Raw genomic sequence first — 19,196 nt, forward strand, 5'->3', positions numbered from 1 at the left:
AGGATTAGTACAGGGTTAGGGCTAGTACAGGGATAGGGTTAGTACAGGGTTAGGGTTAGTACAGGGTTAGGGTTAGTACAGGGTTAGGGTTAGTACAGGGTTAGGGTTAGGGTTAGTACAGGGATAGGGTTAGTACAGGGTTAGGGTTAGTACAGGGTTAGGGTTAGTACAGGGATAGGGTTAGTACAGGGATAGGGTTAGTACAGGGTTAGGGTTAGTGTTAGTACAGGGATAGGGTTAGTACAGGGATAGGGTTAGTACAGGGTTAGGGTTAGGGTTAGTACAGGGATAGGGTTAGTACAGGGTTAGGGTTAGGGTTAGTACAGGGTTAGGATTAGTACAGGGATAGGGTTAGTACAGGGTTAGGGTTAGGGTTAGTACAGGGATAGGGTTAGTACAGGGTTAGGGTTAGGGTTAGTACAGGGATAGGGTTAGTACAGGGTTAGGGTTAGGGTTAGTACAGGGTTAGGGTTAGTACAGGGTTAGGGTTAGTACAGGGTTAGGGTTAGTACAGGGTTAGGATTAGTACAGGGTTAGGGCTAGTACAGGGATAGGGTTAGTACAGGGTTAGGGTTAGGGTTAGTACAGGGTTAGGATTAGTACAGGGTTAGGGCTAGTACAGGGATAGGGTTAGTACAGGGATAGGGTTAGTACAGGGATAGGGTTACGGATAGTACCGGGTTAGTACGGCCTGGTCCCAGATGGATAGACAGACAGCTATGTTTCCTTGTCCCTGTGTTTTTGCTCAATGTTCAAAGTCCCCAAGCCAAGCTGTTGCAAGTCAAGGAGTCATTTGTGTGCATACGATGCCATGCATTTACTAACTAACTACCCCACCAACACTCATGCACACACACACTGAGACACACACACACTGAGACACACACACATCTGCATGCATGCACGCGCACACACACACACACACACACACACACACACACACACACACACACACACACACACACACACACACACACACACACACACACACACACACACACACACACACACACACACACACACACACACACACACACACACACACACACACCAGACAGTCACAACACAATGGCAGATTAGTCACAACGCACACTTTAGTTGTTATTAGTGTAAAGATGTGGGTAGAACGGCCAGAGAGGATGTGTTAACAACAGTTTCTCCCTTCACCGCCTCTCTCATTCCTTTTCCCACTAAGACGTCTTCAAAAATACAGCTAGTATTTGCAGTGAGATGACAGAGATAAAGGTGGCTGATAACAACATATTTTGATGAGTACCTCACCATGGGTCAAGTCTGAGAGGGAGGTTAGACACAGATTAAAAGGTCACACACAAACACAAACACACACACACACACACACACACACACAGTCCTCCAGCGTCTATGGGGATAAAAGCAGAGGAAAAGTACATGTAATTTCATCATCAAATCTCTTAGACAGAGGAGGATGAAGAGGAGAGATGGAGGATGAAGAGGAGAGATGGGGGATGGAGAGGAGAGATGGAGGATGAAGAGGAGAGATGGGGGATGGAGAGGAGAGATGGGGGATGGAGAGGAGAGATGGAGAGATACAGAGGAGAGATGGAGAGATACAGAGGAGAGATGGGGGATGGAGAGATAAAGTGGAGAGATGGAGAGATACAGAGGAGAGATGGAGAGATAAAGAGGAGAGATGGGTGATGGAGAGGAGAGATGGGGGATGGAGAAGAGAGATGGGGGATGGAGAGATAAAGTGGAGAGATGGAGAGATAAAGAGGAGAGATGGGTGATGGAGAGGAGAGATGGGTGATGGAGAGATAAAGAGGAGAGATAAAGAGGAGAGATGGAGAGATAAAGTGGAGAGATAGAGGATGGAGAGGAAAGATGGAGAGATAAAGTGGAGAGATGGAGGATGGAGAGGAGAGATAAAGAGGAGAGATGGGTGATGGAGAGGAGAGATGGAGAGATAAAGAGGAGAGATGGAGAGATAAAGAGGAGAGATGGGGGATGGAGAGGAGAGATGGAGAGATAAAGTGGAGAGATGGAGGATGGAGAGGAGAGATGGAGAGATGGGTGATGGAGAGGAGAGATGGAGGATGGAGGATGGAGAGGAGAGATGGGGGATGGAGAGGAGAGATGGAGAGATAAAGAGGAGAGATGGGGGATGAAGAGGAGAGATGGAGAGATAAAGAGGAGAGATGGAGAGATAAAGAGGAGAGATGGGGGATGAAGAGGAGAGATGGGGGATGGAGAGGAGAGATGGGGGATGGAGAGGAGAGATGGAGAGATAAAGAGGAGAGATGGAGAGATAAAGAGGAGAGATGGGGGATGGAGAGGAGAGATGGAGGATGGAGAGGAGAGATGGAGGATGGAGAGGAGAGATGGAGGATGGAGAGGAGAGATGGGGGATGGAGAGGAGAGATGGGGGATGGAGAGGAGAGATGGAGAGATAAAGAGGAGAGATGGAGAGATAAAGTGGAGAGATAGAGGATGGAGAGGAAAGATGGAGAGATAAAGTGGAGAGATGGAGGATGGAGAGGAGAGATGGAGAGATAAAGAGGAGAGATGGGTGATGGAGAGGAGAGATGGAGAGATAAAGAGGAGAGATGGGGGATGGAGAGGAGAGATGGAGGATGGAGAGGAGAGATGGGGGATGAAGAGGAGAGATGGGGGATGGAGAGGAGAGATGGAGAGATAAAGTGGAGAGATGGAGAGATAAAGAGGAGAGATGGGTGATGGAGAGGAGAGATGGAGGATGGAGAAGAGAGATGGGGGATGGAGAAGAGAGATGGAGGATGGAGAGGAGAGATGGAGAGATGAAGAGGAGAGACGGAGAGGAGAGATGAAGAGGAGAGATGGAGAGGAGACATGAAGAGGAGAGACGGAGAGATAAAGAGGAGAGATGGGGGATGAAGAGGAGAGATGGGGGAAGGAGAGGAGAGATGTGGGTGGAGAGGAGAGATGGAGGATGGAGAGGAGAGATGGAGAGATGAAGAGGAGAGATGGGGATGGAGAGGAGAGATGGAGGATGGAGAGGAGAGATGGAGAGATAAAGAGGAGAGATGGGGGATGGAGAGGAGAGATGGGGGATGGAGAGGAGAGATGGAGGATGGAGAGGAGAGATGGAGAGATGAAGAGGAGAGACGGAGAGGAGAGATGAAGAGGAGAGATGGAGAGGAGAGATGAAGAGGAGAGACGGAGAGATAAAGAGGAGAGATGGGGGATGAAGAGGAGAGATGGGGGATGGAGAGGAGAGATGGGGATGGAGAGGAGAGATGGAGGATGGAGAGGAGAGATGGAGAGATGAAGAGGAGAGATGGGGATGGAGAGGAGAGATGGAGGATGGAGAGGAGAGATGGAGAGATGAAGAGGAGAGATGGAGGATGGAGAGGAGAGATGGAGAGATACAGAGGAGAGATGGGGGATGGAGAGGAGAGATGGGGGATGGAGAGGAGAGATGGAGGATGGAGAGGAGAGATGGGGGATGGAGAGGAGAGATGGAGGATGGAGAGGAGAGACGGAGGATGGAGAGGAGAGACGGAGGAGGGAGAGGAGAGATGGGGGGATGGAGAGGAGAGATGGGGGATGGAGAGGAGAGACGGAGGATGGAGAGGAGAGATGGAGGATGGAGAGGAGAGATGGAGAGATAAAGAGGAGAGATGGAGAGATACAGAGGAGAGATGGGGGATGGAGAGGAGAGATGGGGAATGGAGAGGAGAGATAGGGGGATGAAAAGTCAATAAAACCTCATCCTCTGTCTCTCTTGTTGTCCTGCACCACTTGAGACTGAGACTCATAACATAAACACAACACATCAAAAAGAGTGAACCTATGTTATCTTCTCAGTACCAGACCACTACTAACTTAGGGTCTTCAATGCAAATCTCCCCTTAAAAATATAGTATTGTCTATCTCAAGTTAGTAGAAAAACATTTAATTGGGCCTTTTCAAATAAAGTGTTACCATGGAAACATATCCAATATGCTCCACGGGTCCTTCATACACACTGCAGTCTGCAGTCTTGTATAACAGATGAACATGGGAAGGATATATGACAAGGGCTCTACAGAGGTCAGCTGTTCTCTCTCATTCACTGGTCTGGCTAAGAGATTTCCAAAGAGAAAGTCCAGCTGTATTCCAGCAGAGCAGAACATTAGAAGCGTCCACACGGGAGACATGGGATGTCTCCCAAACGGCAACAGCGTCTCTGCTTCCTAAAGTGGCTGAAGAAATGTGACATGCCGCCCCGGGTCTTCTCCAAATACTAACGCTGCACCATCAAGAGCGTCTTGACCTGCATCACTGCCTGGTACGGGATATTACTCCGCCCACGACCCAAGGCCCTCTAGCGGGTGGTAGAGACGGCCCAGTACATCACTGGGGCTGTGTTCCCAGCCATCCAGGACACGTGCTTGAAACAGTGCCTGAGGAACGCCCGCAGTATCATCAAGGACCCCACACACCCCAGCCACAAGCTGTTCTTTACATTGCCATCGGGCAGACGCTATCGGAGCATGAGGTCTGATACCAACAGGCTCAGAGACAGTTTCTATCTAGAAGCCATCAGACTGATGAACACTTGAACTGGACTGACCACCTGCACTGACTCTCTGCACTTTAGCACACATCTGCTGCTACCAGACTCTTATTATACTGCTACATGCATACACTTGTGTATGTGTATGTGTGTCCGTGCGTGTGTGTGTCCGTGCGTGTGTGTGTGTCGCTGCATGTGTGTGTGTGTGTGTTCAAAGCCAGTGGTTACACTCAAGCCAGCAGACAGACAAGTGTTGCCTGTCATGTACCCGTCTCAGTAAATGTGCTTGTCTCTCCGTTTCAGAAATCACCAGAGAGAAGCCTGCTGTATTTGTCAGGCTGATCTAGCTGCTGGGGGACACCAGATCAATCAAACGGCATGTTTTCCATTCCTCACCTTTGTTCTTGGGCGTCACATTTATTGAGCCAGGGACATCATTCACAGAACTGCTCTGGCAGGGGAAGATGGATGATTACATTTGTGGCTGACAGTTTGGGAGATGGAGAACGCAGCAGGGTTCCCAGGTAGAAGAAGAATAGGTTTAGGTGTAGATTAGTACACACACACATGCAGACAGGGAGGGAGGGAGGCAGAAAGGGAGGGAGGCAGTGAGGGAGACAGGGAGGCAGTGAGGAAGGGAGGGAGACAGGGAGGCAGTGAGGAAGGGAGGGAGACAGGGAGGCAGTGAGGGAGACAGGGAGGCAGTGAGGAGGCAGTAAGGCAGGGAGGGAGACAGGGAGGCAGTGAGGGAGACAGGGAGGCAGTGAGGAGGCAGTAAGGCAGGGAGGGAGATAGGGAGGCAGTAAGGCAGGGAGGGAGATAGGGAGGCAGCGAGGGAGAAAGGGAGAAAGGGAGGCAGTGAGGGAGAAAGGGAGGCAGATAGGGAGGGAGACAGGGAGGCAGTGAAGAGGCAGTGAGACAGGGAGGCAGTGAGGAAGGGAGGGAGACAGGGAGGCAGTGAGGAAGGGAGGGAGACAGGGAGGCAGTGAGGGAGACAGGGAGGCAGTGAGGAGGCAGTAAGGCAGGGAGGGAGATAGGGAGGCAGTAAGGCAGGGAGGGAGAAAGGGAGAAAGTGAAGAGACAGTGAGGGAGATAGTGAAGAAGCAGTGAGGCAGTGAAGTAGGGAGGGAGATAGGGAGGCAGTGAGGGAGACAGGGAGGCAGTGAGAAAGAGAGGGAGACAGGGAGGAGGCAGTGAGGCAGTGCCTATTTAACAAGGCAAGTCAGTTAAGAACAAATTCTTATTTTACAATGACGGCCTACCCCGGCCAAACCCTTCCCTAACCTGGACGACACTGGGCCAATTGTTCACCGCCCTATGGAAATGTGCATGCACTTATTTTCTCACTCACTCACTCACTCACTCACTCACTCACTCACTCACTCACTCACTCACTCACTCACTCACTCACTCACTCACTCACTCACTCACTCACTCACTCACTCACTCACTCACTCACTCACTCACTCACTCACTCTCAGAAACCCAGTGTTGATTGTGATGAGGTAATGCTCCAGCCAGGTTGTGTGACCATATGTGACTGTCTGACCACAGCTTCCCCTGCTCTGTGAGCACCGTAGGAGGTGCAGAGGTAGAGTGGCCTCTCCATGCTGTTGACCAGACTGGGCATGTGGCAGAGCATCTGTCCCTATAAGGTGACGATATCGAGGGACTGGCCTGAACTCGCTGGGAGCTAGTTAGTCCCTCGCGCTATTCGGTCAGTTACTATCAGTTCAACAGTCAGTTACTGTCAGTGCATCAGCCAGTTACTATCAGTTCAACAGTCAGTTACTGTCAGTGCATCAGTCAGTTACTATCAGTTCAACAGTCAGTTACTGTCAGTGCATCAGTCAGTTACTATCAGTTCAACAGTCAGTTACTGTCAGTGCATCAGTCAGTTACTGTCAGTTCAACAGTCAGTTAAAATCATTCAGTCATCATTCAGTTACTGTCAGTTCGACAGTCAGTTACTGTCAGTTCGAAAGTCAGTTACTGTCAGTTCGTCAGTCAATTAAAATCATTCAGTCATCATTCAGTTACTGTCAGTTCGACAGTCAGTTACTGTCAGTTCGAAAGTCAGTTACTGTCAGTTCGTCAGTCAATTAAAATCATTCAGTCGACAGTCAGTTACTGTCAGTCAGTCAGTTACTATCAGTTCAACAGTCAGTTACTGTCAGTTCATCAGTCAATTAAAATCATTCAGTCATCATTCAGTTACTGTCAGTTCGACAGTCAGTTACTGTCAGTTCGAAAGTCAGTTACTGTCAGTTCGTCAGTCAATTAAAATCATTCAGTCGACAGTCAGTTACTGTCAGTCAGTCAGTCAGTTACTATCAGTTCGTCGGTCAGTTACAGTCAGTCAGTCAGTTACTATCAGTTCGTCGGTCAGTTACAGTCAGTCAGTCAGTTACAGTCAGTTTGTCGGTCAGTTGCTATCAGTTCATTAGTCAGTTACTATCAGTTCGTCAGTTACTGTCAGTTTGTCGGTCAGTTACTATCAGTTCATCAGTCAGTTACTATCAGTTCGTCGGTCAGTTACTATCAGTTCGTCGGTCAGTTACTATCAGTTCGTCGGTCAGTTACTATCAGTTCGTCGGTCAGTTACTGTCAGTCAGTCAGTCAGTTACTGTCAGTCAGTCAGTCAGTTACTGTCAGTCAGTCAGTCAATTAAAGTCATTCAGTCGTCAGTCAGTTACTGGCAGTTCGTCAGTCAGTTACTGTCAGTCAGTCAGTCAGTCAGTCAGTTACTGTCAGTTCATCAGTCAGTTACTATCAGTTCGTCAGTCAATTAAAGTCATTCAGTCGTCAGTCAGTTACTGGCAGTTCGTCAGTCAGTTACTGTCAGTCAGTCGGTCAGTTACTATCAGTTAATCAGTCAGTTACTATCAGTTCGTCGGTCAGTTACTGTCAGTCAGTCAGTTACTGTCAGTTCGTTGGTCAGTTACTATCAGTTCGTCGGTCAGTTACTATCAGTTCGTCTGTCAGTTACTATCAGTTCGTCGGTCAGTTACTGTCAGTCAGTCAGTCAGTTACTATCAGTTCATCAGTCAGTTACTATCAGTTCGTCGGTCAGTTACTATCAGTTCGTTGGTCAGTTACTATCAGTTCGTCGGTCAGTTACTATCAGTTCGTCGGTCAGTTACTATCAGTTCGTCGGTCAATGGCGGTTTGGTGGCTACTTTCTTTTCTTCAGGAAAACACTTTCCCATTTCTCTGGAAAACAGGGGACAAAGAGAGCCTAGATAAACAGCTGAAACACACCTACAACTATCCCAGTGACTCTGCCAGGTCCTCCGGGAGAAGAAGACTGGGATGGTTTTCTCTAGAGAGGAAGACATGCCAGGCTGGTGGGACAAAAGACAAGGAATACATTTCCAATGTAGAGAGAACCAACAACAAACATTCACACCTCAGTCATGAATCGTCTAGGGCTGGTGAGGATAGCAGGGTCAGCCAGACAGGAATTGTGTTAAAATGTTAGAATGTGTGACAATAACAGAGGGGGTGTGTGGAGGGTGGACAGTTGAATTAGTCGGGTAAAGGACTATTAATCATGTAACAGGAAAGATGCAGAATAGTGGCAGAAGTCTGGTGGTATTAGATTCACACCAGTGTATTATCGGAAACAACGGATGGAGTGGAAAGAGAGAGAGACAGAGCGAGAGAAATAGAGACAAAGACAGAGACAGAGAGAGGTGTGAAAGAGAGAGAGAGAGAGAAAGAGAGAGAGAAAGAGAGTGAGATAGAGAGAGAGAGAGAGAGAGAGAGAGAGAGAGAGAGAGAGGGCGAGCGAGAGGGAGGGAGAAAGAGAGTGAGATAAAGAGAGAGAAAGAGAGTGAGATAGAGAGAGCAAGAGAGCAAGAGAGAGAGAGAGAGAGAGAGAGAGAGAGAGAGAGAGAATGAGGAGTGTGACAGGGAGATAGAGACTGAAGGAGTGTGGCAAGGAGATAGAGACTGAAGGAGTGTGACAGGGAGATATAAACTGAAGGAGTGTGACAGGGAGATATAAACTGAAGGAGTGTGACAGGGAGATAGAGACTGAAGGAGTGTGACAAGGAGATAGAGACTGAAGGAGTGTGACAAGGAGATAGAGACTGAAGGAGTGTGGCAGGGAGAGAGAGACTGAAGGAGTGTGACAAGGAGATAGAGACTGAAGGAGTGTGACAAGGAGATAGAGACAGAAGGAGTATGACAAGGAGATAGAGACTGAAGGAGTGTGACAAGGAGATAGAGACTGAAGGAGTGTGACAGGGAGATAGAGACTGAATGAGTGTGACAAGGAGATAGAGACTGAAGGAGTGTGACAAGGAGATAGAGACTGAAGGAGTGTGACAAGGAGATAGAGACTGAAGGAGTGTGACAAGGAGATAGAGACTGAAGGAGTGTGACAGGGAGATAGAGACTGAAGGAGTGTGACAAGGAGATAGAGACAGAAGGAGTATGACAAGGAGATAGAGACTGAAGGAGTGTGACAAGGAGATAGAGACTGAAGGAGTGTGACAGGGAGATAGAGACTGAATGAGTGTGACAAGGAGATAGAGACTGAAGGAGTGTGACAAGGAGATAGAGACTGAAGGAGTGTGACAAGGAGATAGAGACTGAAGGAGTGTGACAAGGAGATAGAGACTGAAGGAGTGTGACAGGGAGATAGAGACTGAAGGAGTGTGACAGGGAGATAGAGACTGAAGGAGTGTGACAGGGAGATAGAGACTGAAGGAGTGTGACAGGGAGATAGAGACTGAAGGAGTGTGACAGGGAGATAGAGACTGAAGGAGTGTGACAAGCAGATAGTGACTGAAGGAGTGTGACAGGGAGATAGAGACTGAAGGAGTGTGACAGGGAGATAGAGACTGAAGGAGTGTGACAGGGAGATAGAGACTGAAGGAGTGTGACAGGGAGATAGAGACTGACGGAGTGTGACAGGGAGAGAGACTGAAGGAGTGTGAGAGGATATGTGAGTGAGACAGAAGGATGGAGAGAGAGGGAGGCCTATAAAGAGAGAGATTAACAGAAGCCCTCCCTTTCACTGCTGTGCTCTACCTAACACACAGTAACACTGACACACTTTCAGCCTACTGTGCTAGGAGCGCTCTCCTCCCTGCTCTCTTTCCCTCCTCTCCTTCCGTCCCCCGTCTCCCTCGTTCCTTATCTCCCTGAGGTACCTCTGTATAATATCTGAACCCATCCACTCCTCTGAGCAGTGTGAGTAGTAGCACGTTTCTCTATCACTCTCTCTTCTCTCAGTAAGATGCCTGGTGCTGATGCTCAGACAACTCCAGGTGATGTTGGGTCTGGATTATAGGTGATGGGGTACTACCTGGTACTGGATAAACTGTAAATACACACACACACACACACACACACACACACACACACACACACACACACACACACACACACACACACACACACACACACACACACACACACACACACACACACACACACACACACACACACACAGCATCCTCTAATAAAAGTCAATCTTGTCATTCTAGCTATCAGCACCAGAATTCCTCCAGTCCTACATTTTACTCTTCATCTGAGAACAGTGGAGAGGGACTTCACTGTCATTTTTCAGACAGATGCTGCCAGTTTCCTGGGTCGTACTATAGCCTAGAGATGCCCCAAAGGACACACCATGGGCCCTGGCCTGCCTGAGTTTGACAAGGCTAATCTTCCTGTTACCCGACGAGGCAGACAAAAGAGACATTCTCGTCCCAATTAAAGCACAGGAGCGTTTAGTAAAATAGCTTAATGAGCTCGCCGATCAGCGCAGCGTGAAAATAGTCATTAGCAACAGCTTTTAGGTAGCGGGGCTAGCCTAGTGTCTGCCGCACACTCACACAGAGAGAGATAGAGAGAGAGAGACAGAGGGAGGGAGAGAGAAAGAGAGTGAGAGAGAAACAGAGAGAGAGAGAGAGAGAGAGAGAGAGAGAGAGAGAGAGAGAGAGAGTGAGAAAGAGACAGAGAGAGGCATCTTCCTTAATATTTGGAACAAAGGACTGATAACCCCAATCCACAATAGTGGAGACAAATTTGACCCCATTAACAACCATGGGATATGCGTCAACAGCAATCTTGGGAAAATCCTCTGCATTAAAACCTTTTCTCAATAGGGGGTGCTGTTTTCACTTTGTAAAAATTTCGTTCCCAAATTAAACTGCCTCGTACTCAATTCTTGCTCGTACAATATGCATATTATTATTACTATTGGATAGAAAACACTCTCTAGTTTCTAAAACCGTTTGAATTATATCTGTGAGTAAAACAGAACTCAAGTTGGAGCAATTTGCATGTCTTCTATTGGTCGACATGCACTGCATACGCCTTCCCCTAGATGTCAGCAAATAGTGAGAATTGGAATGGAGTTGCTAGGCAGATCTGAGGCCATATAAAGGGTCTTGGAACGTGGGGTGCAGTCTTTTCAACATTCGCCATGAGGCAAGACAGACCTCAGGATGGCGTTCTGGAAAGCTCCCGTTATAGGCCTTAGATATATCCGGCTCTGATTTTATTCGATATAGGTGTTAAAGGTATCATAATGTTGTTATTTTAAACCGAGTTATATCAGTTTATATCAGTATATTGCGATTTTCTGATATTTCTTTGTGCTGCGTTATAGTGAGTTGGGCACGTCTGGGCCACATGGCTAATGTTTACTGCTAATTCCAAAGTTGAAGGCGACAATCTACAACCGAGCAACGATTCTTTTGGACAAAGGACAACTTCCCCAAGATTCTGATGAAAGCTCATCAAAAAGTAAGAACTATTTATGATGTTAATTCGTTGTTCTGTTGAAAAATGTAAAACTCCTATTCCGCGATTAATTTCGGTGCGGTCTCGCTTTAACGCACGCTGTATGTCGTAGTAACGTTAATTTAAAAAATCTAACACAGCGGTTGCATTAAGAACTAATGTATCTTTCATTTGCTGTCCAACCTGTATTTTTTAGTCAAGTTTATGATTAGTTAATGATTAGATTAGGTGCCTCTCCCAAGATTTCTCCCAACATTTTGTTGGCAGCTTGGCTACTATTCTCATTGTATAACCACGATTTTTGCCGCTAAATATGCACATTTTCGAACAAACTCTATATGTATTGTGTAATATGATGTTATAGGACTGTCATCTGAAGAAGTTTGAGAAGGTTAGTGAAAAAAATTAATATATTTTGCTGGTTTATTCGTTATCGCTATTGTTGGCTTGAATCAATGCTGTTGTGTGGTTGGCTATTGTAGTAAGCTAATATAATGCTATATTGTGTTTTCGCTGTAAAACACTTAAAAAATCTGAAATATTGGCTGGATTCACAAGATCCTAGTCTTTCATTTGCTGTACGCTGTGTATTTTTCATTTTCGAAATTGTGATAGCTACCTATGCAGGAAAAAAATGGTGGAAAAAAAAGTTGTGTCTTTTGCTATTGTGGTTAGCTAATAGAAATACATATTGTGTCTTCCCTGTAAAACATTTTAAAAATCAGAAATGATGGCTGGATTCACAAGATGTGTATCTTTCATCTGGTGTCTTGGACTTGTGATTTAATGATATTTAGATGCTAGTATTTACTTGTGACGCTATGCTAGGCTATGCTAGTCAGCTTTTTTACTGATGGGGGTGCTCCCGGATCCGGGATTGTGTGCAAGTAGAAGTTAACAGCAGACCTGTACATTTCCTCAGTGAAAACAATGTAGTGAGCAGATGTCAAATTGGCTTTTTACCAAATTACCGTACGACAGACCACATATTCACCCTGCATGCACTAATTGACAAATAAACAAACCAAAACAAAGGCAAAGTCTTCTCATGTTTTGTTGACTTCAAAAAAGGGTCTGCTATACAAATGAATGGAAAGTGGTGTTTGGGGAAAAACGTAGGACATTATAAAATCCATGTGCACAAACAACAAGTGTGCGTTTAACATTTCTTTCCACAGGGCCGTGGATTGTGACAGGGATGCAGCTTCAGCCCCACCCTCTTCAACATATATATCAATGAATTGGCGAGGGCACTAGAACAGTCTGCAACACCCGGCATCATCCTACTAGAATCTGAAGTCAAATGTCTACTGTTTACTGATGATCTGGTGCTTCTGTCCCCTGTAGGAGGGCCTACAGCAGCACCTAGATCTTCTGCACAGATTCTGCCAGACCTGGGCCCTGACAGTAAATCTCAGTAAGACAAAAATAATGGTGTTCCAAAAAAGGTCCAGTTGCCAGGACCACAAATACAAATTCCATCTAGACACCATTGCCCTAGAACACACAAAAAACTATACATACCTCGGCCTTAACATCAGCACCACAGGTATCTTCCACAAAGCTGTAAATGATCTGAGAAACAAGGCAAGAAGGGCCTTCTATGCCATCAAAAGGAACAGAAAATTTGACATACCAATTAGGATCTGGCTAAAAATACTTGAATCAGTTATAGAACGCATTGCCCTTTATGGTTGTGAGGTCTGGGGTCCGCTCACCAACCAAGAATTCACAAAATGGGCCAAACATCAAATTGAGACTCTACATGCAGAATTCTTTAAAAAAGATCCTCTGTGTACAACGTAAAACACCAAATAATGCATGCAGAGCAGAATTAGGACAATACCCGCTCATTATCAAAATCCAGAAAAGAGACGTTAAATTCTACAACCACCTAAAAGGAAGCAATTCCCAAACCTTCCATAACAAAGCCATCACCTACAGAGAGATTAACATAGAGAAGAGCCCTGAGCAAGCTGGTCTTGGGGATCTGTTCACAAACACAAACAGACCCCACATAGCCCCAGGACAGGAACACAATTAGACCCAACCAAATCATGAGAAAACTAAATAATAATTAATTGACACATTGGAAAGAATTAACAAAAAACTGAGCAAACTAGAATGCTACTTGGCCCTAAATAGAGAGCACACAGTGGCAGAATACCTGAACACTGTGACTGACCCAAACTTAGGGGAAGCTTTGACTACAGTGCCTTGCAAAAATATTCATCCCCTTTGCATTTTTCCTATTTTGTTGCATTACAACCAGTAATTTATAATGATTTTTTATTTGGATTTCATGTAATGGACATACACAAAATAGTCCAAATTGGTGAAGTGAAATTAGAAAAAATTCTAAGAAATAAAAACTGAAAAGTGGTGCGTGCAGAGATGTATTCACCCCCTTTGCTATGGAGCGCCCAAATTAGATCTGGTGCAACCAATTACCTTTAGAAGTCACATAATTAGTTAAATAAAGTCCACCTGTGTGCAATCAGTGTCACATGATCTGTAACATGATCTCAGTATATATACACCTGTTCTGAAAGGCCCCAGAGTCTGCAACACCACTAAGCAAGGGGCACCACCAAGCAAGCGGCACCATGAAGGTCAAGGAGCTCTCCAAACAGGTCAGGGACTCACGGACCAGGCATGGAGGGCATTAACCAGAGAAGCAACAAAGAGACCAAAGATAACCCTGGAGGAGCTGCAAAGCTCCACAGCGGAGATTGGAGTATCTGTCCATAGAACCACTTTAAGCCGTACACTCCACAGAGCTGGGCTTTACGGAAGAGTGGCCAGAAAAAAGCCATTGCTTAAAGAAAGAAAGAAGCAAACACGTTTGGTGTTTGCCAAAAGGCATGTGGGAGACTCCCCAAACATATGGAAGAAGGTACTCTGTTCAGATGAGACTAAAATTGAACTTTCTGGCCATCAAGGAAAACGCTATGTCTGGCACAAACCCAACAACTCTCATCACCCCGAGAACACCATGTTTTCATCGGCAGGGACTGGGAAACTGGTCAGAATTGAAGGAATGATGGATGGCGCTAAATACAGGGAAATTCTTGACGGAAACCTGTTTCAGTCTTCCATAGATTTGAGACTGGGACGAAGGTTCACCTTCCAGCAGGACAATGACCCTAAGCATACTGCTAAAGCAACACTCGAGTGGTTTAAGGGGAAACATTTAAATGTCTTGGAATGGCCTAGTCAAAGCCCAGACCTCAATGCATTTGAGAATTTGTGGTATGACTTAAAGATTGCTGTCCACAAGCGGAACCCATCCAACTTGAAGGAGCTGAAGCAGTTTTGCCTTGAAGAATGGGCAAAAATCCCAGTGGCTAGATGTGCCAAGCTTATAGAGACATACCCCAAGAGACTTGCAGCTGTAATTGCTGTAAAAGGTGGCTCTACAAAGTATTGACTTTGGGGGGGGGGGGGGGTAAATAGTTATGCACGCTCAAGATTTCAGTTTTTTTGTCTTATTTCTTGTTTGTTTCACAATAACAAATATTTTGCATTTTCCAGGTTGTAAGGCAACAAAATAGTAAAAATGCCAAGGGGGGTGAATACTTTCGCAAGCCAATGTATGTACAGAATCAGTGAGCATAGACTTGCTGTTGATAAAGGTCGCCGTATGCATGACCCGGCTCTCAAGAGAAGAAAGGCTATGTGCACACCGCTCACAAAACGAGGTAGAAACTGAGCTGCACTTCCTTTTATTTTTTAAATTATATTTAACCTCTATTTAACTAGGCAAGTCAGTTAAGAACAAATTCTGATTTACAATGACGGCCTCCCAGTCTCTTCCTAACCTCCTGACAAATGCATGACCATATTAGAGACACATATTTGCCTCAGATTACACAGACCCACAAAGAATTCTGGGAAAGAGTAGGTTTGGACACCTGGTAACCCAAGGTTACTCTTTCTATCAATTAGTGGTTTTGTCTCATGTGCTGTTCTGGGTCTCTGCTGACACAAGCAGAAATGAAAACTGAACGAGGAGGGTGGAGCCAAATGCTTCCTCAGGCATATAGTTGTGGCGGACTGTATCTAACTTAGAGGACAAAAACACTGGATACCTGCTACTCAACTGATATTCAGCGCCACACCACAATAACATTCACACCCTGGTGGTTCCTTCCGTTCCTATTTCATCAACCCATCGAGAGCTTGGAACTATACAGTTCTATAAGGTTATAACGATTCTAACAGAATTGACTCTACAGTTCCCAACTTTCATTGGTTTGAATGAAGTCAATTATTTTTTATCTTGAATTCTTTTGAACTTCACAGCATGCGTTGGGGTATTTAGAGTACTGTATAGGTAGAGAACATTGAACAGAACAAGACTAGGTCAATAACTCCATTTTGTAAAAAATGGCGATCGAACCGTAGCCGTAGTTCCAAACTCTTGACATTCCATTCAAGAACAATCAAAGAAATGAATCACTAAATCGCTAATTTCCCATTAAAACAATGAACCAGATGTAAAAACAATACAAGCCATGAGACATGTTGTTGTTGTTGTGATTACACAAAAGGAAAGGGGTTCAACTCTTAATCCCCCAACACTCATTAGTGGTGTCTGAAAGAGACTCTGTTTGATTATAAAGGTTTTATATATGAAAGAGAAACCACACTGCCACAAACAACACAAACATCACACTGCCACAAACAGGCAACGATATTTCATATGTTGTGCTTTGATGTACTCAGTATCCCATCCTCCCATGGAAACAGCATGCAGGGAAAGATGAGTTGCAGTGAGAGCATCATGAACCCCTCTGAAGCCAGCAGAGGACAATTACGGAACTTGTTCCTTACATCTTCTGCTGAGGAGAAATAACTAACTGTCCCTTCTGTGTCTCTTCTCTCTCTCCCTTCTCTCTTCTCTCTCCCTTCTCTCTTCTCTCTCCCTTCTCTATTCTCTCTCTCCCTTCTCTATTCTCTCTCTCTTCTCTCCCCCTTCTCTCTCCTCTCTCCCTTTTCTCTTTGAAGAGAATACTGCATATTCTGCCTGCCTGACTAACTGTCTCCCTGCTTAGAAGAAATGGTCTCATTTTCTCTCTCCTTTGCTTGCCTTCTAATCTAAAAGTATCCTCTCTCTCTTTCTCTTTCTCTTTCTCTCTCCTTCTTTTCTGAAAACACCGTCACATGTTCCCACCAAATCGCAAAGATAGGAATCATTCCTATCTTCTAGTGTGAAAAACATTTCACATCTACCAGTGTCAAGTCTCTCTTACCTGTGCAATCTCATACAGCAGCTTGTAGTGTTCCTCCCGTTTCTGTAAAGTGCACAAATTGCAGCCCATTCTAGTTGTCGTGGAGATGACAGGCGGAGGCGGTGCGCGGTGGGTCCCCCAGGGTAGATATGCGGAGGATCACACAGGGGGCTCTGCCTGAAAACCCGGCTCCGTTTTTCATCAGGGTATCCTTAGAAAGACACTATTCTCTCACCCTCACACACACAGCGGTACCACAGTACACACACACTCCGATACACTAATACTAAGCTCCAAGCTCCAGGATCCAGCAAAGTGTGTTGTGTTGGGAGTCCTCTCAGAGTGTGTGTGTGTTGTGTGTTGTGTGTGTGTTGTGTTTTGTCAATGTAAGAAGCAATCAGCTCCTCTCTCTCTCTCTCTCGCTCTCTCACTCCTTTTCTCCTCTTTATTTCTCTCTCTCTCTTTCACACACTCTCTCTCATTCCCCCTCGTCTCCCTCTCTCTCTCCTCTCTCTCTCTCTCTCTCTGTCACTATGAGCACACATTCATACACACGCTGGGCTTGTAGAGACACACCCCTCTCTCTGTCAGGCTTGCTGCACATCACTACACCTACTGTGGTTCATGAATAATAATCAAGCTCATTGGCTGTTCTGTTAGGGGGAGGAGTAAGGGGGAGGATTCTCAAAGCTCTGATACAATACTGAGCTGGTACTGTGCTTAATGTGTGTGTGAGTGAGTGGGGGGGGGGGGGGGGGGGGGGGTCTCTGGGTGTGTGTGTGTTTACTTGCATATACAGTATAGTACATCTAAACAAAGCCATGAAAAGCCTCACCCTCCTTTATTGGACATTCAATGTATTTTACACACTTGAACTGTTACAAAACACAATACATTGACATCTAGATTTCGAACACGGATCAATCTAATTCTAATTCAATCAGATAGCCTTTTCAGAGTGGAAGGTGATAGAAGAGAAGTGGCATTTCGTGAAGTGAAATAGATTTCCAGTCGGCCAGTGATTGTAACTAAACAGATCCTCTCAGAGCTGGTAGACAAGGGCACCCTGATTGACACAGGAAGAGACACAGACGGAGGGTATTGATTGGATCAAATTAGCTTCCACTCCAACTGCTCTCGCACTGCAGGAGGGAGGGGGGGGGAGTGGGGAGAGAGAGAGAGAGAGAGAAAGTGGGGAGAGACAGGGAGGGAGAGAGAAAGAGGGAGGGAGAGAGAGAGAGGAGGAGGGAGAGAGGAAGTGGGGAGAGAAAGGGACAGACAGAGAAAGTGGGGGGAGAGAGGGAGAGAAAGTGGGGAGAGAGAGAGAGGGAGGTAGAGAGAAAGAGAAAGTGGGGAGAGAGAGGGGGAGGGAGAGTGAAAGTGGAGAGAGAGATAAAGAGAAAGAGAAAGAGAGAGAGAGAGAGAGAGAGAGAAAGAGAAAGTGGGGGGAGAGAGAGAGAGAGAGAGAGAGAGAGTGAAAGAGAAAGTGAGGAGAGAGAGAGAGATAGATATAGAGAGAAAGTGGGGGGAGAGAGAGAGTGAAAGAGAAAGTGAGGAGAGAGAGAGAGAGAGACTAAGGGGAGTGATAGAGACTAATCCAATGTTCAGTTATACCCCCCAGTCTGGAGAGAGACCAAACATCTGTTTTCACACCATGTTCAGTAAAGGCAGCAGCATCACAGTGACTTTTAAAATGCCCCAGTCCCACCCTTATCCCCCAGGGTGGACGCAGTCAAGGGCATCAGGTCACAGGACAGCTCCTATACAGATAACACTGTCCTCATCCGGTGAGGTCACCAACTGACTGACCAACTGAAGGTGACTCCTCACTCCTCCCGGGTAACATCACTCTCACTAACTAACGACCTTCAGGGCCAGTTTCCTGGACACAGATTAAGCCTATCTCTGACCATAAAGCCAATTTCAATGAAGATTATCCATTGAGCATGCTTTTTAGTCTGGGACGACAGGCTTCATCTGTGTCCGGGAAACTGGCCTCTAGGGTCCACCCCTCCTAGTTTGTTCTATCTGAATGGTACTGAATGGGATACACATGGGACAGGACAGATGCCTGGGCGAGAGTAAATCAAATAGTATTTGTCACATGTTTCGTAAACAACAGGTGTAGGCTAACAGTGAAAAGCTTACTTACGGGCCTTCCCAACAATGCAGAGGAAACAAAACAATTATAATAAATATAGTAACCCGAGGATCCACAATGAGTAACGATAACTTGGCTATATACACAGGGCACAATGAGTAACGATAACTTGGCTACATACACAGGACACAATGAGTAACGATAACTTGGCTATATACACAGGGCACAATGAGTAACGATAACTTGGCTACATACACAGGACACAATGAGTAACGATAACTTGGCTATATACACAGGGCACAATGAGTAACGATAACTTGGCTATATACACAGGGCACAATGAGTAACGATAACTTGGCTACATACACAGGGCACCAGTACTGAGATGATGTGCTGGCAGCCAGAGGTTGAAAAAGTATTCAATGGTCATACTTGAGTAGAAGTAAAGATACCTTAAAAGAAAACAACTCAAGTAAAAGTGAAAGTAACCCACTAAAATACTACGGCAGGTAGCCTAGCGGTTAGAGCGTTAAGATCGAATCCCCGAGCTGACAAGATAAAAATCTGTCGTTCTGCCCCTGAACAA

The 19,196-nt window shown here is 45.9% G+C and overlaps 1 protein-coding gene across 1 annotated transcript in view; it reads right to left on the reverse strand.

Moving 5' to 3' along the window:
- pdzrn4 (PDZ domain containing ring finger 4) overlaps positions 1-16,599 on the reverse strand; it is a 159,721-nt gene extending 143,122 nt beyond the window's left edge. Inside the window, exon 1 of the mRNA XM_038986063.1 lies at positions 16,531-16,599. Coding sequence (XP_038841991.1) covers positions 16,531-16,599 — 69 coding nt within the window. The remainder of the gene's footprint in view (positions 1-16,530) is intronic.
- Between the last annotated feature and the right edge of the window lie 2,597 nt (positions 16,600-19,196).

This window comes from Salvelinus namaycush, unplaced genomic scaffold (assembly GCF_016432855.1).
Source record: "Salvelinus namaycush isolate Seneca unplaced genomic scaffold, SaNama_1.0 Scaffold404, whole genome shotgun sequence".
In the NCBI taxonomy this organism is placed as follows: Eukaryota; Metazoa; Chordata; class Actinopteri; order Salmoniformes; family Salmonidae; genus Salvelinus; species Salvelinus namaycush.